At 42.4% G+C, this 25,629-nt stretch overlaps 1 protein-coding gene across 1 annotated transcript in view; it reads left to right on the top strand.

Annotated features, from left to right (window-relative positions):
• Nucleotides 1–25,629, top strand: part of KIF5C (kinesin family member 5C) — a 153,490-nt gene that overhangs the window by 70,698 nt on the left and 57,163 nt on the right. The window contains exons 8-11 of the mRNA XM_021668895.2: nt 4,125–4,249; nt 6,729–6,833; nt 7,203–7,351; nt 18,838–18,986. Coding sequence (XP_021524570.1) covers nt 4,125–4,249; nt 6,729–6,833; nt 7,203–7,351; nt 18,838–18,986 — 528 coding nt within the window. The remainder of the gene's footprint in view (nt 1–4,124; nt 4,250–6,728; nt 6,834–7,202; nt 7,352–18,837; nt 18,987–25,629) is intronic.

The following is a 25,629-nucleotide window of genomic DNA, read 5'->3' as shown; positions in this document are numbered from 1 at the left end:
TTCCTCCCCTGTAGCTTGGGAGACAGATGTCTGCCCACCGACCGGGTGGGGTGGGGGATGAGGTCGAAATGAAAGAATGCATGGAAAGGTGGTTAGAGGGCAGTGCCAGGACACAGATGCCAGGGTATGTGCGCTATGCGTGTGTCTAGGCAGTCATGGGAAAGGGTGCCTTCTGCTGTCCACAGGGCTCTGAGGTCTTGGAGATGTTGGGTGAGACTTACTGGACCCCCATAACGGCCTAAGCCTGCACATTAGGAAAGATAAACAACCAGCCAACCAAAGGGAGGGAAAGAGTAAGCTCCTCAGTTTATTTATTTTAATCATGTTATTGTTCAGGTTAATTAAAAAAAGTTCCAAACCAACAAATCCCTTAATATGTCGCAGTCACACACGTGGAAAGAAGCCATGTTAGATTTCTGCCCTCCTTAAAAAAGAAAAAGAAAGGCAAGAAGGAAGTCAGAGAGCAGAGCCAGGAGCCTTAGGGAAAGCCTTCCGACGTGTTACCAGCAGACACATTCAGATTGGCTCATTGGCTCTGCAGTTTCTTCCTCAGTATGTTCATTGCCATCTCAGGGAAGCAGTGCATATGGGATTCGGGCAGCAGAGGGTCCGTGAAAAGATGAGCTATCTATCTTCTAAGAGGGATATGGACGAGTGAGAGTGAGTTCATATGAACAGAAGCTGATGGAACTAAGGGTTTATAGCTTGCGTGAGGAAAAAAATCTGGAGAAGGGTGTGTGGACAATGTAATATATCATACCGGGTTGAAGGTGCTGACACTAAGAAAGAGGGTCAGCTTGTTCAGTTCCATCTCAATGCTTAGAACATCCAGGATTGTTGGAGCTCTAGGGAGGCAGATTTCGACTCCTGTGAGAATTCTCCAACCCTTATAGCTGCCCCAAGTGCAGCCTGCTGCCTAGAGAAGTAGTGAGTTCACTGTTATGTTGTAAAAGAGATTCAGACATTGGTTGACTGACTGGTCTAGGCTCTGTAAGTCTCTTCTACCCAACGCTCTCTGATTCTGTGGTCCAGAACTGTAATTCTCAACATTTTCTCTATCCGAGCACAATGTATCAGATGATATTCATATATATAGCAACTTTCACAGGTGAGCCTAGACTTGGGTAGTGTTGGGCAAACTCCACTTCTTTTTCTCATGCTTAAAACACACACATACATGAAGGAATGCAAGGCAGATGTTCTTATAGTAGTAGCATCTCTCATTTACAGAGAAGTTATTCACTCTGTTTCTGAAGCTATTTTTAGTCACAAGTTCTTTATGGCGTACCTGATAACCCATTTTGGTGCCTTGGTTTGGAACTTCTAGTCTAAAAAAATTGCTATTATTCTTATCATTCCAGTAAGGTTTTTCTTTTATTACAGTAACAAAATACACATAACATGGAATTTACCATAACCATTTTAAAGTATGCATTTACATTACATCATTAAGTACCTTCACACTGTGTGCAACGTCACCACCTTCCATCTCTACAACTTTATCTTCTCCAGCCAAAGCTCTGTACCCATTAAACACTAACTATTCTCCTCTTGCCTTACCTACTTTGTCTCTGTGAATTTGACTGCTCTAGTACCTCATGTAAGTGGAATCATAAAGTGTTTATCCTTTTGTGACTTGTTTATTTCACTTAGCATAATGTCCTCAGGTTTCATCCATGTTATAGCAAGTGTCCTTCCTTTTTAAGGCTGAATAATATTCCATTGTATGTATATACAACATTTAAAAAATTCATTTAACTATCAGTGGGCGCTTGGGTGGCTTCCACATTTTGGCGATTGTGAATAATGCTATTATGAACATAGGTGTGCAAACATTTGGGTTTGATTTGATTTCAATTCCTTTGGGCATATATGCAGAAGTGGAGTTTCTGGATCTTATGGTAATTCTACTTTCAATTTTTTGAGGAACCCCTACTATTTGCTATTGTTACTAGTTTTCATAGCAGTGATATCATTTTCTGTTCCTAACAGCAGTACACCAGAGTTTCCATTTATCCACATCCTTGCCATCCTTGTTATTATTATTATTTTTTTTATAATAGCCATCCAAATGGTGTGAAGTACTGCTTCGTTGTGGCTTTGATTTTCATTTCCCTAATGATTAGTGATGTTGAGCATCTTTTCATGTGCTTATAGGCCATTTGTATATCTTCTTTGAGGAATGTCTATTCAAGGTCTTTATTTTTTAGTCAGGTTAGTTTGTTGTTGTTGACTTGTAGGAGTTCTCTATGTATGCTGGACATCAATTCCTTATTAGATATATGATTTATAACATTTCTTCTATTCCTTGGATTGCCTTTTGATCCTATTGTGAGTGTCTTTTGATATATAAAAGTTTTTAATTTTGATGGAGTATCTATTTTTACTTTGTAGCTTGTGTTTTGGGTGTCATAGCCAAGAAATTATTGCCAAGTCCAATGTCATGAAGCTTTTCTCCTATGTTTTTTTTCTAAGAGTTCTATAGTTTTAGTTTTTACGTGCAGGTATTTGATCCTTTTGGAGTTAATTTTTGCATGTACCCTAAGGTAAGAGCTGAATGTTAATATACCTTTTTCATGTAGATATCCAGTTTTTCGAACACTATTTGTTGAAAAGACTGTTCTTACCCCATTAAATGGTCTTGACACTCTCGTTGAAAATTATTTGACCATTTATGTGAGGGTTTATTTCTGGGCCCTTTATTCTGTTCCATTAGTTTGTATGTCTGTCTTTATGTCAATACCACACTGTTTTGATTACTGTAGCTTTGTAGTAATTGTTATTTTTCATTTTTCCATAGGTTATTGGTGTGCAGGTGGTATTTGGTTTTTCAGTGGTGATTTGTGAGATTCTGGTGCACCTATCACCCGAGCAGTATGCACTGCACACTATTTGTAGTCTTTTATCCAGCACCCCACTTCCACCCTTCTCCTCAAGTCCCCCAAATCCATTATATTGTTGAAGTGTGAGACCTTCAACACTGTTCTTATTTTTCAAGATTGTTTTGGCTATTTGGGGTCCCTTGAGATTTCATATGAATTTTAGGATGGATTTTTCTACTTCTGCAAAAAATGTCATTGAAATTTTGATAGAACTTGCACTGAATCTGTAGATTGCTTTGGGTAATACTGCCAGCTTAATGATATTAAGTCTTCTAATCTATTTATTTGTGTCTTCTTTCATATCTTTCAGTGACATTTTGTAGTTTTCAGTGCATAAGTCTTTCTTTTCTTTGGTTAAGTTTATCCCTAAGTATTTTATTCTTTTTTTTGTTATTACAAATAAGGTTGTTTTCTTATTTCTTTTTGGGGTTGTTCATTGTTAATATGTAGAAATGCAACTGATTTTTTACATGTTGATTTTGTATCCTACACCTTTGCTGAATTCATTTATTAGTTCTAACAGTTTTTTTTTTTTTTTTTTTTTTAATGAATCTTCAGGGCTTTTTACATATAATCTGGTAAGATGGTTTGAGAAATGATTGCTGGTGAAGGCTGAATGGGACGGTTGCTGGGGTCTCTGCTTGGCAGAAAAAGATGAGGATTTGCAAGGATTTTTATTTCCAGGACCTCATCCTAATGAAGTGTATTTAATATTTGAGACCTTCTATGCAGTTAGCATAGGGTTATGGAAGTGTATATTTTAATCCTTCCTTAGGAAAGTCTTAATCCTTCCTTAAGAAAGCTTATGATATTATTGATAAGGCAAGGCTTATACACGTGACTAAGATAGAATACATCATGTATTAATCATGATAAAGTCTGAGGGATTTAAAATGAGGCAGGGGAAGAAGTAGTGAATTCTTCAAGGGGAAAGTCATGCTGGAGTAGGAACTTAGAGGATGGGGCTTCAGGTAGAGCTAGAAAATCTGATACCTTCAACTGTCAACTAAGATTTTTAGATTAATTTCTTTGCTCCTTGAAGATATTTAATTTTTTTTTTTTTGTTTCTAGAATGAGCATTGTTTTACAGAAGAAACAGGGTCTCAGATAAATTTTTAAATTGGCTGGACTTAGCTTCAATGAAATGGAACTATTAGGCATGACTTGTTATGTTTTTTAGATGAGGTTTGCTACCTAAACGTACATGTTCTTTGTAGAGCAGTAAACTATTTTCCTTTTCAGACATGAATGAACACAGCTCTAGAAGTCACAGTATCTTCCTGATAAATATTAAGCAAGAGAATGTAGAGACTGAAAAAAAACTCAGTGGGAAACTTTATTTGGTTGATTTGGCCGGGAGTGAAAAGGTAATTGGTTCTTTATTTGTATTATCTCTAATCTTCCCCTTTTATTTGCTTCAGTGTGCAATGGTATAATTTTTATGCCCTTCTATTTTCCTGCTTTAAAGAGCATTTAAAGTTTCTGAGGCTCTGCCAAGGTGTTATTACATGTAACCCTTTTCTGTCCTGAGGTCTCCTGTTGGTGACAGGGGCAGGTGCTTTGCCTGCCAACTCTGATTTATCCCTGATGGGCCCTGATGATGATGTTAGGCAAGTGTTGGTTCGACTTAGCCTGTGGCAGAGGCAGCTGCACACATGTGGGAGGGATATGAACTTCTGAGAAAAGAGAAAATCCCGTGTTGTACCTGACTCTAATAGGCCAGGAAAGAGCTTTGCCATGGGAATGTGGCAGTCCTGCGAGGCAGGTTTGTTTTGCTGATGGAAGATCTGGAACCTGGGGCTCTCCCTGCATTCCCTGGTTCTCCCAGCAGTAGGCCAGGGCTGTCCATGTCTCATGTGGGAGGCCTTGGTTCTCTCAGGCAGTGCAGCCTGTAATCAGCCTTAGCCACAAGCCATTACTGTTCTCTGGTTTTGTCCGGACTCTCTTTTGTTGTCGATACCCTGACTCATGCCCTCCCAGGCCCTGGCCAGGGCTGTACTCCAGAGCAGTAGGCTTCCCAGAGTCTCCAGTCTCACTCCCATTGCACCAGTGGAGGCTTCTGCTGCCACAGCTTGGCTGGAGGCACTGACCTCCCTTGAGCAACATCACAGAGCAAGCCCATGTGCACAATGCCCTCTGGCCTCCATCATCACTGACATCATGCTGATTGTCCCCATCAGGGCCAGCCTTGGAGCTTGGTCAGTCTCCCTAACTATGATTGATCCCCACTTAACTGCACTACATACACTACTGAGTTTCCGTATGCCAAGTTATGGCTACTAACATTTACGTAAGTCATGGTTTCTTGGATTGTCCTCTAGTATGCATTTGTAAAACTGTGAGCAGAAAGTCATCTGGGTATTCCTAGTTGGAAATCTAAAATTTTACTAGTATGGACGTGTAACTTTAGTTAAACAGACACACAACAGAATGGAAATAATGGAACATTGTTGTTTATTTACAGCCCAAATACACCTGAACATTGCTTAATACTCACAGACCAGAGTGGAGGCCTGCCTCTGCACAGTGTCAGTGGTTATTGCTAATGATATTTATGGGGCGTTTTTAAATCATGCCTTTCACGTAGTTTCTTTTGCTCACACGCACCTGTTTTTCTTTGCCCTAGATGTGTCCCTATGAATGTGTCAGTGTGATCTTGTAGAAGAGAACTCTGGGCTTTAGTTCCCATCTCCCCTGAATGGTGTTCTTCCCTTAGGCTGGCAGTTTGACATTTCTGGGGCTCAGTTTCCCGTCTGTCAAAGGAGGGTGATAGATGGCACCTGCCTTGTCTATTTCATGGAGTTAACATGCTCCAATGTGAAGGCATCTTAAAATAACACCGTGTGAATAGACTGCTACTATTTGTGACCCATCAGCTACATGATTCCTCTATGTGTAAGCTGAGGTGCCACACAAACAATTCCAAGGGAGTTGAGAATCAATTCTGTTTGGAAAGAAACCTCCCCCTGGACCTGAATTCATCTCTGTCGTCAGGAGTTTCTCCTTTATATGTGATTGAAATTTGCGTAGTTGAATATTGCTTCCCCCCTTCCTTTCTTGAGAGAGCAGCTGCTCCCCGTGCATCGTTTGTACAGTCAGCAGAGACATGAATCATGTTGAGTTCCCCTTTTTTCTAGCATCTGTAAACTGCCCTCTTCCTAGAGCAAATGCTGTCAAGATGAAATTACCAGCGATAACACAGCAGAGGAGGAACTGTGTATGGTCCCTTTGGGTGCAGAGGAAAAAAGACAAATTTACAATGCAATATGCATTAGACTTTTCATGTCTATCCCAAGTTTTTTGTTTTTTGGATATTTTTCATTTTTTCCTTGCTGTGGGAATAAGTAGGGAAGGAACAGAGTCTGGATAACCAACCCTACCACCTCTAGTCATCTGCCTGGATTTGGAGCTTGTAACTTACATTTTTTGCAGTATGCCCATTCATTGTGGCTCAGGACAACATTTTCTCTTCATGCTTCCCTCCGGGCTCCCTTCGGCATGGGGACTGCGGCTCGGTCTTCCAGGGCCCGAGCTACCCATGGTGACAGCACTTCTGGAGCCTGGTTTCCCTGGATGGATGTCCCCTGGGGAAGCATCTGCAGCTCCGCCACTTGAGGTATTTCAGCTATTCCACTAAAACCTAATTGAGAGGAAAATGACGGCAGTAGAGACCAAATCCCCAGCCTCATATGAGCAGGATGGTTTTTTATCACTGTAGGTCTTCTCTACATTTTTCTCCCTTGCTTTCCAGGAGGCTGTCCCCCTTTGCCCTTGTGTGAATTGGAAATTTCTACTTTGTGCTTCCACTGTCCTGTGCTGCTCACTGCTTTCTTTTCTCTCTGGTAGGTCAGCAAAACTGGTGCCGAGGGAGCTGTTCTCGACGAAGCTAAAAATATCAATAAGTCTTTGTCTGCTCTTGGAAATGTGATCTCTGCTTTGGCAGAAGGGACAGTAAGTGATCCTGCCCCCATCTATTAAATAATATTATGAGAAACCACCTTTTGGGTCCTCGTAGTCCCTTTGCCACACACCCCAGAGGCTGGTTTGTTTTACTGTTTGGAAAAGGACAGTGGAATCCTGGCTGTGGATGCCTGCTCGCTGGGAGTTCCCGTCCACTAAGAAGTATGAATGGTGATGCTAATTTCCTATGACCTGGATCAAAGAATGGGCATTCTAAACTTTGGCAAGATCCAAAGACTTGGCCACAAATTCTTGTTTTACTTGGTTCCTAAGCTCAGTGTCTTCATCCCTGACTTGCTTGCTTCTGTGTTTTTCTTAGAATGGGCTGCCAAAACCGATATGTTTTCTTTTCCTAAATAGAAAACACACGTGCCATACCGGGACAGCAAGATGACTCGGATTCTCCAGGACTCTTTGGGTGGGAACTGCAGAACCACCATTGTCATTTGCTGTTCTCCTTCTGTTTTCAATGAGGCTGAGACCAAGTCCACGCTGATGTTTGGACAGAGGTACGTGTGGTCTCTTAGGACCCGTCCTCTGTGCTAGGTCTTAGGTCTTAAGAGTGAGTGGCAAGGCGGGGCACAGTGGCTTATGCCTGTAATCCTAGCACTTTAGGAAGCCAAGGCAGGTGGATTGCCTGAGGTCAGGAGTTCAAGACTAGCCTGGCCAACATGGTGAAACCCTGTCTCTACTAAAAATACAAAAATTAGCTGGGTATGGTGGCATGTGCCTATAGTCCCAGCTACTCAGGAGGCTGAGGCAAGATAATTGCCTGAACCCGGGAGGCAGAGGTTGCAGTGAGCCAAGATTGTACCACTTCAATCTATCCTGGGCGACTGAGAGAGACTCTGTCTCAAAAACAAAGCAAAACAAAACAAACAAACACACAAAAAAAACGTGAGTGGCAAGGGGCTATTGGCAGAGAATCATAAAGTAAGGGACAAGCAGTCTTTTACTAAATTACATCTAGCAGGTGATTTGTAAACTTGAGGTATCACTTACTGAGGCCAAAGCAATAATGATGTTTTAAAATAATATAACAAGAACATGCCAGCTTTTCAAAGGTATGGTGTAAAAAACAAAACAAAACAACCAAACTTATTGTAGATGTGACTTGGAAATGCGCTGGGTGTTACTTTTGTTCTTCATGGCACTGGAGTCTACCTTTTAGGTTCATAATTATTTCAAGTGTATAAATCTCAAGATTGGTAATTGCCTTTAACTCCGATATTTGGGATCCTTTGCACAGTTGCCGATAAAACACCCAGAAGCTTCGGTGAATACAGAATAGAGGTATAAATAGAAAAGAAGGGGAAGGAATCTTTGTCAGCACTGGAGGTAGGAGGTCTGGACTATTTGCTGAAGAGAGACATAGAAGACATCTTCCTACCTTTGAAAATAGCCACACGAGACGTCCTAGATCCCCGGGAGGTGTCCATAGGTGGGCGGCAAGTACAACTCCGTAATCACGAAGCAACAGTTACATGTGTGGTTTGGTCCACATCTTCCTTTATTTTCTTGTCACTTTCTTTTTCACCTACCCCCTCCCACTGTCCAAGGCTTGACCTCCTTTACACATGTTTCCTCCGTTCCAGTGTTTAGGTTCTATCCTTCAGCCCTCCTGCCTCAGTGTTCATTTCTAGAGTGTTTGAGGTGCTGTGGATTGGGCGATCTGAACATCTTCAGTGCTCAGCAAGCTGAGCTCAGGTCTAAGGTTGGAAAATGCGGATTCTGCTGCCATCAGTCCATTCAATTCCGAAGAATCACGTGATCTTTAGACAAGTCATCAGTGCTCCATGCACTTTAACTAGCTCATTTGTAAATGGAGGCACAGAGCACTTCCCTGCCTTCTCCCTGGGAGTGTGTGTTGTGTGGTTATGCCTAAGGAATAGTTTAAGATGAGAGAAAGGACAGATGGGAGTGGGCATTCTGTCTGGGAAATTGTTATGGCTTGTTTAAACTGAATTAAGCCCCAGTCATTTCCTGAGCCCTCAACAGAACATAGAATTACATAGTCGTGGCACCTGTGGGATGTCTAAATAAATAATAATTATATTGAAATGTTGTAGAGCTAATATATCTTTTAAACTGGATTTGGGTCCTTCACTTCCTCCCAAATCACTTCCTTGATTAGTTAAATGCTTAGGCCAAGGGGGTTGCAGTAGGATAACACCTACTTTCCTCAAGGGTCTCAGGAACCCACAAACCAGCATCTGCTTATGGAAAACGAGATCACATCCCGTCCAGTGTCTTAAACTTGAGCATTAACAATTTCCTCTGAAGACATGTTTGAGCAAACCAGCTGTAAGTGTATTTATAAAGGAAACATCTCTTCAAAAAAAATCCTTACCAGCAAAGCAAAAAATATTCTGGCCCTTTTCAAGCCAGAATCACTGTGGGGCACTGGCTATCTTTGCAAGGCTCAGCCACCTTAGGGCACTGCTGTCATCAGGAGGCATTTGCAGCTGTCTACGGGAAGGATTTTGAATATCAGTTAGTGTCTAATATATGTCAGGTGTGCCAAAATTATCATAGCAATTCTGACAGCAATTATCTCACCCTTGTATAGAGTATGAAATCAAGGCTTAGGGGTAAAGCCCTTGGATACCATACCTGAGACCACACAGCCGGTAACTGACTACGCATCTAGGATGTCCTAGGATGCGGTGTCTGAGCACAACCTTCTGGGTCAGTAAACCCAGCATTGAAGCTAATTCTGTGATTGACCCATTCTCTTGTTTACTTCTCCTCTCTGAGCCTCAGTCTTCTCTTCCATAGAGAGAGAGATATAATAATGCCTACTTTCAAGAATATTGGGAGGATTATATGAGTTGCTTCAGTTTTTACCTAGCTCAAGGGCTGGCATGTAGCAGGCTATCAGTGATTGCAAGTTCCACTTTTCTTTCATCTTAAATAATCTCACACCATTGAGGCTTGAAAAGGCCATAGTAGTGGATGGGACTAGACTGAATGTAATGCACTGTAAGGGACAGCACTGTCATATAAGGGGGAGGATTAAATAAAGTAGAATTGGAATTACATTTTGGGAATGAACAAATAAAAAAATACTGCAGATAATTTGGGCTTCCAGGAAATAAAAAGTAATGCAAATTATATTTTCAAATGAAATAAGTTGGTCTACATTCTTTTATCAGAGTCATTTAGACTCTGCTCTCTGTGACAGCAGGGACCGAGTTTGTCACAGGCATTAGTTTCTCATCAACCACTCTGCATAACTAGTTCACAGTAGATGGTCAATAAATAAATGCTTATCAAATGAATGAACAGATGAATCTAAAGCTTATTGCATAAAATTTCTTGGAAAATTAAGGCAGTTGCTGAACTTTGACGCCGTTACATCCAGAAGTTTGGCTGGGTTTGGATCTGGTTTGCTTTCCAATCTATTATTGGAAATGTGTGAGGTTTTGTTTCTTTCCCTTTATCCCCGAGTTAGTTAATGGATTATTTAAGGATGCTGAACTATTCTACAGGGCCAATACCTGTTGTATTGTTAAATATACTCATTGAACCCAATTATACAGCAGACACAAGACTGAACATCGGATTAGACATGGTATGTGATAGCTAATGAGATTAAGCACTTTGAACTCAGAAAAGACTGCTGGGCACATCGCAAATTCATTGTAATGAGTGTTCATTATATTCTTATTACAGGGGTGGCCAAACCTTAGGGCAGCATGAGGTTCCTTAGTTATTCCTTTGTGGTTCTTTCAAGGGCGTGAAGAGAGTACATGTTTGTTGTTCTGCTTGACTGAACTGAATAATACAATGCGTAGCATGTTGGTTTTTCTTGTTGTTGTTGTTGAGACAGAGTCTCCCTCTATCAGACAGGCTGGAGTGCAATGGCACAATCTTGGCTCACTGCAACCTCCTTTTCCGGGGTTCAAGCAATTCTCCTGCCTCAGCATCCTGAGTAGCTGAGATTACAGGTGTGTGCCACCATGCCTAGCTAATTTTTGTATTTTTAGTAGAGATGGGGTTTCACCATGTTGGCGAGGCTGGTCTGGAACTCCTGACCTTGTGAGCCGTCCGCCTTGGCCTCCCAAAGTGCTGGGATTACAGGCGTGAGCCACCACACCTGGCCTGTAGTATGTGTTTTGAAGCAGTTAAATCTGCAGATCCCTGAAGGCATCTACCAAGAGTCCTGTTAGCATTCTTCAGGACTCAAGGTTAGATACTGGAATTTAAAGGGAAAAATTTACCGTGTTTATTTCTTGGATTGATATATTCTAGCTCTTCCATTCAGTTGGGCTAGTTTTCTTTAGTCCCCTGAATGCCCAGCATCGTGCCATTAAAGAAGTAAGAGCCATCTCCCATGCTCTCAAAGAGCTTTTAATCTAGTTGAGGAGGCAGCACTTGAATTCCCAGGCAATAGAAAGTCAAAAAGCCAGAGTCAAATTAGAGCACTTTTATTTTTTTTCCTCTGGCTTCCAGAGTTCTATTTTGTAGTCTTTAATTACCCTCCCAAACTACTTTTACAGCACTATATGAAAAAGATATTTATGTTTTAGAAGTGTGAACTCAAATCATCCAGTTGTGTTGGAAGCCTATTTAATGTACCGTGATTTAGGGCCATAATAAAGGGAAAGAGGCCCTCTGAGGGGCAGACCAATCGGTTAGGAAGGTCTGAATCAGCACATCTTTGGCACCAGGAGTTTGATTGATCCGGCATGAATGATTCAAGGCTTTATTTGTATGTTGAATGTGGAAGGAGAATTGATATCTTAGGGAAAGTAATATTCTTTCTTCTTTTCCTGATGTGCACTTAACAATGTCATGTCACCATTTTAATTGTGTCGTCTGCCAGCTTAGTGGCAGCTAGATTAGGCAGACCCTGAATAGTGTGCGTATGAAATTTATGTCACCAGAACATGAGAACACGTTACCTATGAGAGTAGATTGAGCATTTTGGCCAAGGCAGACACTTGGCTACAGTCTGACATAAAACAAAAAGAGGCTTAAATCATTCCTGTTGCGGGGTCTGTTGCTGAAACATCACCAGGGTTAATTTTTGCTCTTGGAAAGAAGAAATACTGTGGGTGACATACATTTATCTAGATGCCAAGTCCTCATCTGTGTCATTTCTGAATGGTTCTCAGGGGACCAGAACTTAAAATTAAAGACAAAAAATTTTAATTTCTCCTTCCTGTCCTCTTTCCTTCCCTCACAAGCAGGGAAATGGCCTCACCAGGAGCTGGGAAGGTGCTTTGGAGCAGTGGTCCTTCCAGAAGAAGGTTTGGGTGTTTTAGATGGGAACTAGGACTCAGAGCAGATTATAAGATTAGCTTCTGATTAACTTTATGTGTCAAGTTGGCTAGGCCATAGTGCCCAGTTACAAATCAAATGGAAATTGAGACATTGCTGTGAAGGTACTTTTTAGATGTGCTTAGCACTTATAATAAGTTGACTTTAAGTAAAGCAGATTACCCTCGATAATGAGGGCAAGCATCATCCTCTCAGTTAAAGGCCGTAAGAGCTAAAATGGAGGTTTCTCAGAGAAGACAAAATTCTACTTCAAGATGGTACCATCAACTGCAGCCTCAGTTTCCAGCCTGCCCTATGGCTTTCAAACTTGCCAGCCCCCATAGTCATGTAAACCAATTTCTTAAGTAAATAAAAGAGTAAGGTATATCATATATACGTATATATGTATATATAATAGGATCTTATATATACAATAGGGTATATAATATGTTTTCTGTCTATATTTATCTATCATCTGTCTCTATCTCCTATTGGTTCTGTTTCTCTGGAGAGCTCTCACTGATAGTGAAGAATGCTATACTCTCTATCCTCTCCTGCTCCCACAGAGGGGTAATCTCAGTTTCTCTCTCTCACACACCATTCACAGTGCAGAATCACACATTACAGATTTATTCTATGTGCTGAAGGTGTGAGGTTGTGTAGAGCTCCTTACTCAAATGTCAGCATTATCCTGAATACCCGGTGAGAGAAGGAGGATGCTGAAACAAAAGGTATGAAGGTACCAGGGACAAATATCTTTGTGGTTCTTCCAGGGAAGCCAAAGTAATTAGAAGAAACCCCAATGGTAGGCACTCCTCATGTCATTTAGAACTGACCGTGGCCAGGAAATATGAGTATAGGAAACCACTGGGGAAGCAGGTGGGGATGAGATTCATCAGAATGCAGCGGTTCGAGGTCTTCTCCCCATTCAAGGAGGGCTTTGTTCAAGTGCCAGCTAAGAGGATACCTTCAGTGTCCTCACATATGAGTGCTTAACCTCGGTAGTGGAGATGGGTACCATCAGCAGTCTTGGAAGCTGGCCATGTGCTTCTGTACGTGTAAACAGCAAATTGAGTGACAGAAAGATTGAATGGTGCTGGGAAGGAGATAGTAGAACGCTCAAGAATGGGGAAGAGTGTTTCCTTTTCCATTCTTTAGTAGAATCTTTTCTGACTTAACTCTCTCTGTAGCAGTACCTAGATGGAAGATGTACCGTGGCCTCTGCTCTTTGTCCCCTGGGCTTGGGCTGCCTTTTCTAAGGGTGGTTAACATGCATTAGCTTTGAGGTCTTTAAAAAACTTGGTCCTAGTTCCACTCCCTGTGGGGAGAAGGTGCCTGGGGCACCTAGATCATATATTATTGAAGTAGTGCTTGACTTGCTGAATCAAGCCAAAACAAGGAAAAGATGCAAAGCAGACACCCTGATAATGGCATCCTCACAATTTGACTCAGTTTTAAAAGCATGTCTTGCTGGTAGGGTATACATTTAGGACTGAATTGAAGTTCTTTCCCGCAGTAGCCTTTGGTTAGGATTTTGTTCAGTGCCTGCTGTGGTAATAACTTGTGGAATAGACATTGATAGCTGTATACACATTGGGGGCTCTGATTGAAAAACATGAGAGTTTTTAGAAATGAAGAGCCCACTTTTATATTTCTCTGTGAATGATCAGGCCACTTTGGATTAATCAAATAGTATCATAGTCAGTTTGACCTTTAAAGAGGATGAGTGAACAGTCAGTAAGTGGCTAGAATAAGGCTTCTTTGGGTCATTGGCTTGTTTCTCTATTTCAAAGAGATAATGTCCCAGAACTATAAGGCTGGTTGGTATCACAATTGCTATATAGCTTCTGCTAGACAAAATTACAAAACCTGCCTTAAGAGCACTTCTTAATTTCTGCTGTCTTCTTGATTTTGTGTCTCCCTGTAAGCTACCTGAAATTCTTTTGAGAACAAGGCTGAGCAGTAAATGGACACGTGTGAGCCTGTACTCAAGCTCCGGTCATGTCCACTGGCAGCCTCGCACCCCAGATCCAAACCTAAACAAGGCAGCAGACCACTGTGAAACAGGCATTGATGGCAACTAGCTAAATATTAACAAAGGAGGAAACTGATTTTTTTCTTTTTTGTCCTCTGAAATCAGTTAGAGCTAATTAAGGGAAAGTTAAGTTTGAATGTCCAAATAGAAAGAAGCTAGTGATCATTAGACTCCTTCATTCTCTAAATTTGCCAAAGTTAATGGTAAAAAGAAAAAGAAATTGTAGATATTCTACATCCTTTTACCCTTAGTCTCTTGGGGGAATGAGGGACTGAGACCCTCTTTATTCCACTTTGCAAGATTGTTCTTGACATCCTAGATAGAAGAATATTTGTTCTATTAAAAGAAAAACAATAAACCTTAGAGCACAAAGATTCAATATCTCTCTTAGTAACTCTAGTTTATTCTGCATCTGGAAATTCTTGTATCTGGTTTCTTTCTGCATCAATTTATTTTTCTTAACTCAATTTTTATTGAATATAATATAGTAAAATGCATAAACTTAAGTGTCTTGTATTTTTTTACAAATATATATATATACACACACACATATATATATACACGTATATATGTACACACACACACACACACACACACACACACACGTGACCACCACCCAGCATCTTGGGAGCCTCTCTCTGGGACCTTCTCAGTCAACACCGAACTATCAAGGGTAATTGTCACCCTAACTTCCATCAACATAGATTAGTATTGCCTGTCTGTGAACTATACAAAAATGAAATCACACAGTACTGTATGGTATCTAGCTTCTTTCATGCAGCATTTTATCTGTGAACTTCACCTAGGTTGTTAGGTATAGTGGTAGTTTATTTTTCACAGTTATATAGTATTCTGTTGTATGAATATGGCTTATAGGTATCCATTCTATTGATGGATATTTAGATTATTTTCATTTGCGGAAGATTATAAATACAATTACTACTACATTGGTTGTCATGCCTTTGGATGAATATTTGTCCTCATTTCTGTTGGGTGGGAGCAGGTCATAAGCTGTGAAATATTCTGCTTTAGTAGATACTTCTAAAGATTCTTCCAAAATGACAGTAATAATTCACACTCTTTTCAGTAGCAGTTGACTGTTATAGTCATTGCTCATTCTCAACAACAGTTGGCATTATCAGTTTTAAATTTGTTAGCCATTCTATTGGGTACGTTAAGGTTTCTCATTGTAGTTTTAATTTGCATTTTCCTGAAGGCCAATGACGTTGAACACCTTTTCAGGAGGTGTTTTATTGGCACTTCTTTTATGAAGTGCCTGTTCCAAGTCTTTGCCCAGTTTTTTCTTACTGATTTAAAGGAGTTATTCTGGGTAAACCCTTTGTCAGGTATATGTATTTGATATATCTTCTCCCACTTTGTAACTTGCCTTTTAACTCTTTTAATGGTTACTTTTAATGAAGAGAGGTTTTTAATTTTAATGAAGTCAAATTTATTTTTTCTTTCATGTTCTCTTTTAAAAAACCTTTGGCCAGGCGCAGTGGCTCATGCCTGTAATCCCAGCACTTTGGGAGGCCATGGCGGGCAGATAACCTGAGGTCAGGAGTTTGAGACCAGCCTGGCCAACATGGTGAAACCCCATCTCTACTAAAAATACAAAAATTAGCTGGGTGTGGTGGCATGCACCTGTAATCTCAGCTACTTGGGAGGCTGAGGCAGGAGAATCGCTTGAACCTGAGAGGCGGAGGTTGCAATGAGCCGAGATCATGCTACTGCACACCAGCCTGGGCAAGAGAGTGAGACTGTCTCAAAAAAAAATCTTTGCCTACCCTAAGGTCTTGAAGATACTGTCCTATATTTTCTCTAGAAGCTTTATTGTCTTAGTTTTCACATTTATGTCTGGGATCTCTCTGGAGTAGAATTTTTTATATGGCATCGGGGCTGGGGGATAAAGTTCCCCTTCCCCTCACTACCATATATTGAGAAGACTGCCCTTCCCACTCTTCTCTATGGGTACTTTGTCATATGGTCGGATGGCTATCATCTGAATGCCTGTTTCTGGACAATTTATTCTGTTTTATTTCAAAGTTTGTGACAATTTGATCAGGTATAATTTATAAGTGGCTTTATAAGTAAGTGTTGATACTCAGTCCTCTAACTTTGATCTTCAGAACTGTCCTTGCTATTCTTCGTCTTTTTCATTTCTATTGTAAATTTCAGAATCAGCTTGCCAATTTCTATACACATACACAAACCTCAGGGTTTTTTTTTTGGTGGGGGGAGGATTACTTTAATTCTCTAGAACAATTTTAGGAGAATTAACATCTTTCTCTATCAGTGCAAGCTGATTTCTTCATATTCTACCTTTAGTGGATGTAAAGGCCCCGCTTGTCACATTTGGACTGAATGAAGTTTTGGGGCTCTAGGGTGGGACATGGATTCCCACTTTATTTGAATTCTAAATGGAAGTTGGGTTGTGCATCTGTAGCTGCTCCTCTGGATCTTTTCTGTACCGTCTCTGCCCTGCTCTGTGCCTTAGGAGGGTGACTGGTTTGGACTCCTGCAATGGGTTCCTTTTCCTCTGGCTTCCAGTTATGTTCAACCAGTGGGGAAGGAACACAGGCAGGCGATCAGGAGGAGAGAAGTGCCTGAGGTGCAGGTATTTATTTCCTGGCTTCCTTCCTGCCAGATCGTTTTGGGTTGGCTATGTCCCTAACACTGCTGTTATAATTCATACCTACCAGGCAATCTTTTCCTTCTACCCTTTCCTCTCTGGGTCCCCTTCAGCCTAAGGGTAGTAACGGCTTCCCCATCACTAATGTGGGTACCACATTATCCCTCGTTATTTCCTAACACCTTTCCATACTTTGTTAAGCAGTCTCCAAATCGTGCAGTTTGAACAGGTCATCTGTTTCCTGCCAGGACCATAATTACTATAGAAGTGGGGATTTTCTAGGGAATTTTAGAAAGTACTTTGAGAATGAGGACCAGTTCAAACAATGGTGATAACCTTGCTGAATCTGCTCACAAATGTGCCTCTGGCTAAACCTGCCTGAGTACAGCATAAAGGCTGCAGTTTTCTCTTTCTGGTATCATGTGAAATTATCAAGGGACTCTTTATGATTTAAAAAGTAAGATTAGTAGCCTTGAAGTGTGCCCTTAAGTATCCATAAGCATTTTAGCCATGAGTTATTTTTCACTTTTTGTCTTACTAAGTTGATAATAGATGCTTGGGGTGTTTGTGCTTGCATCTGAGAGGTGAGAGTGTCAAACTCAAACAGACTTTAAAGTAGTAATAAAATTGCTGCTATTTGAAAAATTAGACTCAAAGCACTTCTAGGGACAGCAGCCTCGAGCTACAGTAAACAAGAGAGAATTACCCTAATTCTTAAATGGAGTCTTACATTGAAGTTGTTTAACTCCTCTTTTGACAGTTGGGTTATTTAGTTGTCTGCTCTAGGAATGAATTTTTGGAATGACATCTGTAGCGCTGGTGAGGACTGCTAAATTTCTTGCACTGAAATAGAAATCATGTCATTTGCTGACAATGGTAATTAACCTGAATCACAAATCAGATTGTGCTGGCAAATATGATGGTGTAAGAATTGTTTGAAGTTCAAAATGAAAAAGTCAATAGCAAATAAAACAGCATATCACATATTTCTTAATGAAGCTTTACCTTCTTAAAAAGTGAGCCTAAGTGGAGTTTCTTTTTTAATTGGACGAGGCTGCTTAGGTGTTTGTTTCTGCGCATGCTGAGGAGGGCTGTGCCTTTGGTTCTTGGTATTGCCTGGTGCAGCTGCTGATTGGTGCCTTTGGGTTACTCTCCAGCTACCATCCCTGTGGCATCACCACCGCCCAGGCCATGTGCCTGAGGAGAACGCATCATCTCCTATACTGGAAGTGGCAAGATGGTGGCCATTAGGCATGTTTGTTTATCCCACATGTTATTTTTATAAATAGTTTAAAACTGAGAGACATAAATTAAAAAAAACAGTTTCTGACTTTCAGGGAAAATCTGAATACTGTGGGGCCTCCTCACCACATGGTAATTGATGATGGGCTCTGATGCGGGGGCGTTTACTCAGCAGGGAGCCATGGTGTCACCTGGCCAGTTTCACTTGGCTGTGGGACCCACCTGACCTGTAAGGCAAGTGTTGATATGTTAAATACATCAGGGGTGGTTCTGGATACCAGAGGTGAGGAAGAGAAATAATTGATTCTGTTATTTCTGTCTGTGTATCATGGTATAAGAAACTCCAAGCTCCAAGAGGCCAGAGACCTTGTCCATCTGTCATGCCGTACCCCAAATTCATAAATGTTAATTGAACTGAAAAGACCATCAACTTAGGAAGGTAAATCTGGTGATGGCATGCAGGGGGCTTTAAGGAGTATACTGAACATTTGGAAAATGCTATAAACATAAGGAGGGCTGTGAACATAGACTGAGACAGTGGCAGAGGAAAAAGAGACAGAAGAAACCCTGAGACAATTCAAATCAGCCTCCATTAGATTTAGAGACCAGTGGGATATGAAGGAGAAAAGAAAAGGATGAGCTTGGAGCCTCAAGGGGTAGTGGTGACATTAGACCAGTTAGGAGGATGGTTGGGGAAAGTCACAGGATCCCTTCTGCTTCCCTATTTCCAGTCTTTTGATATGAGAAATCTAAGGCTTAATCATATTGATTTAGCTAATGCTAATAATTAGCTGAATTGTCCTTTATGGTTTTAATCCCAGAGCTAAGACCATCAAGAATACAGTCTCTGTGAACCTAGAACTGACAGCAGAAGAATGGAAGAAGAAATATGAAAAAGAGAAAGAGAAAAACAAGACTTTGAAGAATGTTATCCAGCATCTGGAGATGGAGCTGAACAGGTGGAGGAATGGTAAGGAGAAGTGGAGAGGAAGAGTGAGGCATGAGGGTGTGATTTTTTCCTTTTTTTAAGACAGAGTCTCACTCTGTTACCCAGGCTGGAGTGCAGTGGCGTGACCTCAGCTCACCGCAACCTCTGCCTTCCGGGTTCAAGCCATTCTCCTGTCTCAGCCTCTGAGTAGTTGGGATTACAGGCACGTACCACTATACTGGGCCAATTTTTGTATTTTTTTTCTTTTAAGTAGAGACGGGGTTTTACCATGTTGGGTAGGCTGGTCTTGAACTCCTGACCTCAAGTGATCCACCCACCTCGGCCTCTCAGAGTGTTGGGATTACAGGCATGAGCCACTGTGCCTGGCCAAGTATGTGCTTTCTTTTTCTTGTGACTGTTGGCATCCTGGGAGACACTTGGGAAAGTTGGGACAATGTGCAGCTTGGTTCCTCCTGCTAACAACCTGTGTGAACAGGAAGATGCTCTCAGTCCCTAACACAGGCACCATCCCCATCCCATCATTTGGCTAGCATGCATTGTTAGTGTGGACCAGTGACTATTTGCAAGGCTGCCTTAATCTGCTTCCAATGAGATGCCCTCTATCTATTATTGTAATAACTCTAGTACTCCTATTTGTAGGTTAGAGGAAAGTGCCTGAGACTTGGTGGCTCAGATTGCTTTTGACTTAAATGAAAAATGTCATTCTCTCCTATGTGAGTTTTATCACTGGTTTGGGGTTAAAAGTCTACCTCTGGAGGACACTTGCATTTTTTGGCCGAACTCATCTTCATGCTCTGCTTCTTCAGAGCCAGAAATAAAGGGCTCTCGGAGGAGCCCTGTGCTAAAATGGAGTCTTAAAGGCTTGGTTCGTGACTCGTTTTCCTTCTTCCCCAAAACATTCTCTTCGGTTTGTTCTACTGGGAGAAAATATCTCAGAGAGCTGACATGCAGTGGGTGGGTGGGTTGTGGGTGAGGTGTTAAGAGGGGTTTCCAGATCTAAGTGCAGACAGATTATTTTAGTGATTTTAGCATTGTGACGTAGGTTAGAAGGTAGAAGGCTTTTTTTTCTTTTTGACTAAAATAAGGCAGGTTGGTGTGTGTGTAGGGAAATGGCGGATAGTTGGAAGCTGTTCTTCAGGTCCTCTGCTGCTGTGTTCAGTATTTTAGGTGCTGCAGCAGGACCTTGGCTTTGGGTAGGGGTAGGAACTTGGGGGTTGTTGTGCAGGATCGGGAGGTAACGCTGACTGTTTGTAACTGCAGCAGATTGTCTTGTGATTACATGTTTGCCACTGCTTTTTGCTGGTAAGGGTGGGGTGTCAATGAGCTATCGTTTAATAGAAAAACGATTGCGTGGCAAACAAGACTTCAAGACAGGTTCCAAAAATGACCTAGTAGCCTAAATAACATGATTCTTTTCTTTTTGAAAGATTTTCTAGCTGCACACGTGTTTGGAAAGCTGCTAGAATAATTGAATAATTCATCACCTGGGGCTGGAGGATGATTCCTTACAATTTGGCAGGAGTGGGAGAGAAGGGAGCAGTAGCTGGCAAGGTGGGGAGCGGCTATATGAAGTTTTATTTCTGGAATCCTCTAGGTCAGTTCTCTGTTCGGTGACCAGGACTTTCAGTAAAGCCTTTTGGTAAAGGATTGGCAGGGGCTGGCTTTAGAAACATTACAGGGTGGGCAATTAACCTTTTCTTTCTCCCATCCTTTTCCATCTCTTGCCAGACTTTAACCTTGCAGTTCTTCATCCCTCATCGAATGCCGTTCTCTGGGATCTGCCCATTGCCCTGTTTGCCTGACTAACTGTCATGCCTAGCCTCTTTTGGGCACTCAGTCCTATTCTTAGCCTCTTTACTTGGGCATCATTTTAACTGTTTGTCTGTCTTTGAACACCTTGCAAGTCTCCTTAGAAATGTACTGTTTTCTGTGCCCTATTGGGTAAGATCCTACATGAACAACTTTAAGTTGCATAATTTGGGAAAATTAATGGATGATAATGTACTCTAGCACAGAGTAGACCTCCAATAAATGTATGTGGAGCAAACATATGCTTAATGCAGGTGCTGGAGATTAAAGGGTGGGCAGTCAGATGTGGTCTCTGCCCTTCAGGACGGTCTGAGCGGGGAGGGAGGTAAATGCCAGTCCTCACCAATAAGTGTATGATGATAGTCCACGCTGCATACCAAGAAGGGGAAGCACAAGTGCCAAGAGTTATACAACAGAGGGCCCTGACCTTGACTGAGAAGCCAGTGAGGGTTCCTTGAATATGCAACATAGAGATGAGTATCTGAGAGAAGCAGCAGTTAGCCGGGCAAAATAGGAGGCATGAGGTGGTGTGGGGGCTCCGAGAGTGGAGGACACAGGCCAGCCGGGAGCACCGGCTGAGATGGGCTGGAGGAATGGGCGGGGCTCTCCCATGTAGGTCTACACAGTCCTTGTTCAGGATTTTGGTCAAGGGTGTTAAGCTGGTCATACATTTGCATTTTTGAAGATCCATCGGCTGCATTGGAGAGTGGACGGCAAGTCGGAGGAGAACTGGGAGCTGGGGGGGATCTTCCAGGGATGAGATTATAGTATTGAAGTAAGAGACAGGGCAGTAGGAAGGGAGAGAAATGGATGAACCTGAGAGGTATTAAGGAGGAGAAATTAGCTGGGTGTGGTGAGGAGTTGGCTATGTGAGAGGGAGGTTTCAGTGACAGCTGTGAGTTTACCGCTTGCTGAGTTGGATGGGGATGCTGGAGGAGAACCAGACTTGGGGTGAGGGAGGAGGGAGTTTGGGGGTCCCTGTGGAACATCCAGGGAAACATTATTCAGATAAGAAATTAGGACTGAGAGTCTGGAACTCAGAGGATTTGCTTGAGTTGGAGTCATCGATCTTTAGGTAATAACTGAAGGCATAGGTAGGCGTGAGGGCCCTTTGGACTACAAAGAAGAGAAGACAGAGTCTGAGAGGCTCCCAGGACCTCCACTGCCACATCACCACTGGTTGTGATGGGAGAAGGAGATGGGAGGGATTCTGCACAGCTCTTCTTTCCTCCCCAGCTAACATTTGTTTTTCAAGGTGAGGAGGAGACTAACTGGGAGTGGTGAGGAGTTGGCTATGGGAGAGGGAGGTTTCAATGACAGCTGCATGTTTTTTGGCTTGCTGAGTTGGATGGAAGGTGAGACCATTCCCTAAGACTGGGGATACTGGAGAAGAACATCCTCCTGTATTGGCGATGGTGAAAATTGGTGAAATACTGCACTATTGCCTGCCTAGAGGCTGGTCTCACCCTCCCCCACACCTCCACCTGTACCAATTTTTAACCCTTTGTAACTTGATGGGTGCTATAGATTGAATGTTTTGTGTCCACCCAAATTTATTTCTGGGGGCAAAGTTCTTAAATGTAGAGAACTGACTCTAGTGATGTAAGTTTCAGGAGAGAAGGAGAGTAGTAAGGGGCAGTGAGGAGGCAGGGAGAGGTCCTTTTTCCCGTGAAGGGGGCAGAGCTACCTCAAGGGGTAACTCTGCATCTCATGCGATGTATCAGTGGGTGTCACAGGGACAACAGACTGGGCCAGGCTTCTTGTTACATTCCAGGGCTGGGCATTTAATCCTCAGGTGGCCCTGTGACCATGAGTGACAGGCCAGAAAATGTCCCAAAGTGGATCGGTCTCTGGTAAAGCTGTGATCTGACCTGAGTGGGCCTGGCTCTAAAGTTGATTCTCTTTGTCTTGTCTGCACGACCTGTTCATAGAGCTAGCAGAGTGATTTGTGTGCAGGGCCAGTTAGATGAGTGTAATAAATATCACACCAGAAAAGGGGGCACTGGAAGCCCTTCCGTGGTGTCTCCAGGTGTCAGTCCTAAGTCTTTAGAGAAGATAATGAGGGCATGGCTGGTGTGTGTAAACGTGAGAGCTGGGCTTTTAAGATGCGGAGTAGGAAAGAAGCAGTGCCCTTCACTAAAATCAGGGTAGCAGGGTTGTCAATTTTCCTTTGAAACTTGACCACACATTGGTTCTAAACTTGTAGGAGGGAGCTACTTAGTTCCCCTCAACATCTCCTAGGTATGATAGTTCCACATTGCGGTCTCAACGAATTGAAGAGGCCTTGTCAATTGTGTGCACTCTCCCTGGGAAAGAGATTTCTTTCTTTGCATGGTATTTATAATTTAAGAGTTTGGCTGCTATACTTCAGCAGCTGGACAGCAAGGAAGGAGTGTGTGTAGCAAAGAGTGTGTGTGTGTGTGTGTGCATGCGCATGCACACGCTTGTACTTTTTCCTACTTGCCGTTACATAGAATGAAATAGCAATACAAAGGAGTAGGAAATCAACTCCAGATCAGGTGCAGGCAGATAATGGAGATAAGTGAAAAGAGGTAAGTTTGATCCAGCTGGCAGTGATGGGGCTGTGCCACAGGACGGGGCGTGCCCTGCCCTACATCATTTGAAACTGGTGAAATACTGCATCGTCTATTACATGCTTACAGGTTGGTCTCACCCTCCCTGACACCTCCACCTGTACCAATTTTCAACCCTTTGTAGCTTGATGGGTGCTATAGATTGGATGTTTTGTGTCCACCCAAATTCATATGTTGAAATCTTAACCCCTAAAGTGATGGTAATAGGAGGTGGGGCCTTTGGGAGGTGACTGGGGCCTGAGGATGGACCCTCACGAATGGGATTAGTGTCCTATGGGTTCTGAGAGAGCTTGCTTCTCTCTGCTCTCCACTATGTAAGACTAGAATGAGATACTATCTGCAAATCCAGAAGAGGGCCCTCACCTCGAGGGCCCAACCATGCTGGCTCTCTGATCTTGAACTTCCAGCTTCCAGAACTATAAGAAATAAATTCCTGTCATTTATAAGCCACCCAGTCTATGGCACTTTCTTATAGCAGCTGCAGCTGACTAAGACGGGGTCCACTTCAGGATGTAGGTCTAGCAGTTTTCTTCTTTGGGCTCTGTTGAACCTTGATTCTCAGAATAAGGCCTGTGACTCATAGCACATACACTACACTAAGCTTTAATTCCTTTGTGACATTGCCTTGAGGGCAGGATAACTCTGGGCATGTCCATGTGGCTAAGGAGAGCCGTGCACTGGCCTGGTTTCATTCCCCAGGGTGCTAGTTAGGATCCTTGGTTTGCAAGAGACAGGAATTGACACTGCCTGGCTAAAGCAAAAAGAGAATGCATTAGAAGGATATGAATGATTAGCAGACTCCAAAGCATAGCAGAGGCACCAGGATCCAACAGGTGTAGGCTGGGGCTGCTCCAGGGATACAGGCAGCAGAAAGAGGCAGGTCTCTTAAGTGGCCACACCTGGAAGTAATGCTTTTTCCCTTCTCTGTGTGATTATGTTGGCGAAGCAGAGGCCCAGGATAGAAGGGAGAATACTGTACTTACTGGTGTGCCTTGGCTGGGGAGAGGCAGGGCACTTTGATAAATTGTCTGATGAAGACTGAACGTAGTTGAGGGGGCCAATTCCTTAAAAGGAAGTTGAGGTGCTATTTTATAAGAATGGGTGTCAAGTGGCTGAAAAGCAACAGATGTTCACCATAATCTACTAGTGACATCTTGTGGGCCGTAATCGATGGCTGGTCTTTCTTCGAATCTGGAGGCTCTGTTGGCTCCTTAGCCTCACGGAGATTTGTTCAGCCTGCTTGCTTAAGGAACAGATAGATGGAGTGGGGCAGTTGCCAGAAAATGGAATTTTTTAAAAAGCGCTATTGCTTTGTTGCTCATATGTGCGGAAAAGACTCGAACAATCCTATATATGGAGATAGATTTAGATAGTTGGATTCAGAGTGAATTACGGCTCCAGCTCATGCTAACCTCCTCCCAATCCATCAAGAAAACTCTTGACAGGAGGACGGGGAGGGAGGGGTGAAGGCTGGGTGCACAGTTCCCTGTTGCTGTCAGGTCAGTCTTCACACGTTCTCTCTTCTGATACTTTGAATTTTGCACTTAAAAAATAACTTTGTACAGGGATTTAAGTCATAAAAAGGAGGACCTAAAAATCCAGGTGTCAGGAGAGCAGGGAAATGATCTGACAATCTGGCGTATCTGCAGATTCTTTTCTCTTGAATAATTGCCCGTAAGATTGAAAAACAATGGATGTAGGTTTACCTTATCTGCTAAAGTCATACAAAGAAATGATTTCATCACAGGCTGAGACAGTGTGGAACAATCGGCAGTCTTTAAAGCAGATTTGTTCTCCCAGTTCAAAACCTGTGAGGCCAGCAGGCATGGCTCAGTAACTAGCTAAATCTGTAGCCTCTAGTCTGATTTGGGGCTTTGTGGAACTTGGGGACCGCCGCAATTGGAACACAATTTGCTCTTTTGGCATTAAACCTTCGAAGATGCTGGCTCCCTTCTCGAATTCATGATTATAATGGGCTCTCAGAAATTAGCATTTCATTGGAGATATCTAATTTACTAGGCCCTCTGCTTGCTTTTGAGAGCACAACCAAACTCTGTAATAGAAATACCGTCTGTCCACTAAGAGAATGTTGTGGCCTGTTGAGGAGGTCATGAATGGAAGGAGGATGCAGAGTCCCAGGTGACCAGTTTATTAGAAAATCGCTCTAGAAGGGATTAGAGGATGTTTTAAGCTGCTTATAGTATTTTTAGGAATGAGGGTGAAAGATGCTATTTGCATGCAAAATAATCTCATAAGGGAAT

The sequence above is a fragment of the Aotus nancymaae genome, unplaced genomic scaffold (genome assembly GCF_030222135.1).
Source record: "Aotus nancymaae isolate 86718 unplaced genomic scaffold, 86718_ANA_hifiasm-v0.15.2.pri h1tg000029l, whole genome shotgun sequence".
NCBI lineage: Eukaryota > Metazoa > Chordata > Mammalia > Primates > Aotidae > Aotus > Aotus nancymaae.
This window is presented reverse-complemented; position numbering and strand designations above follow the sequence as displayed.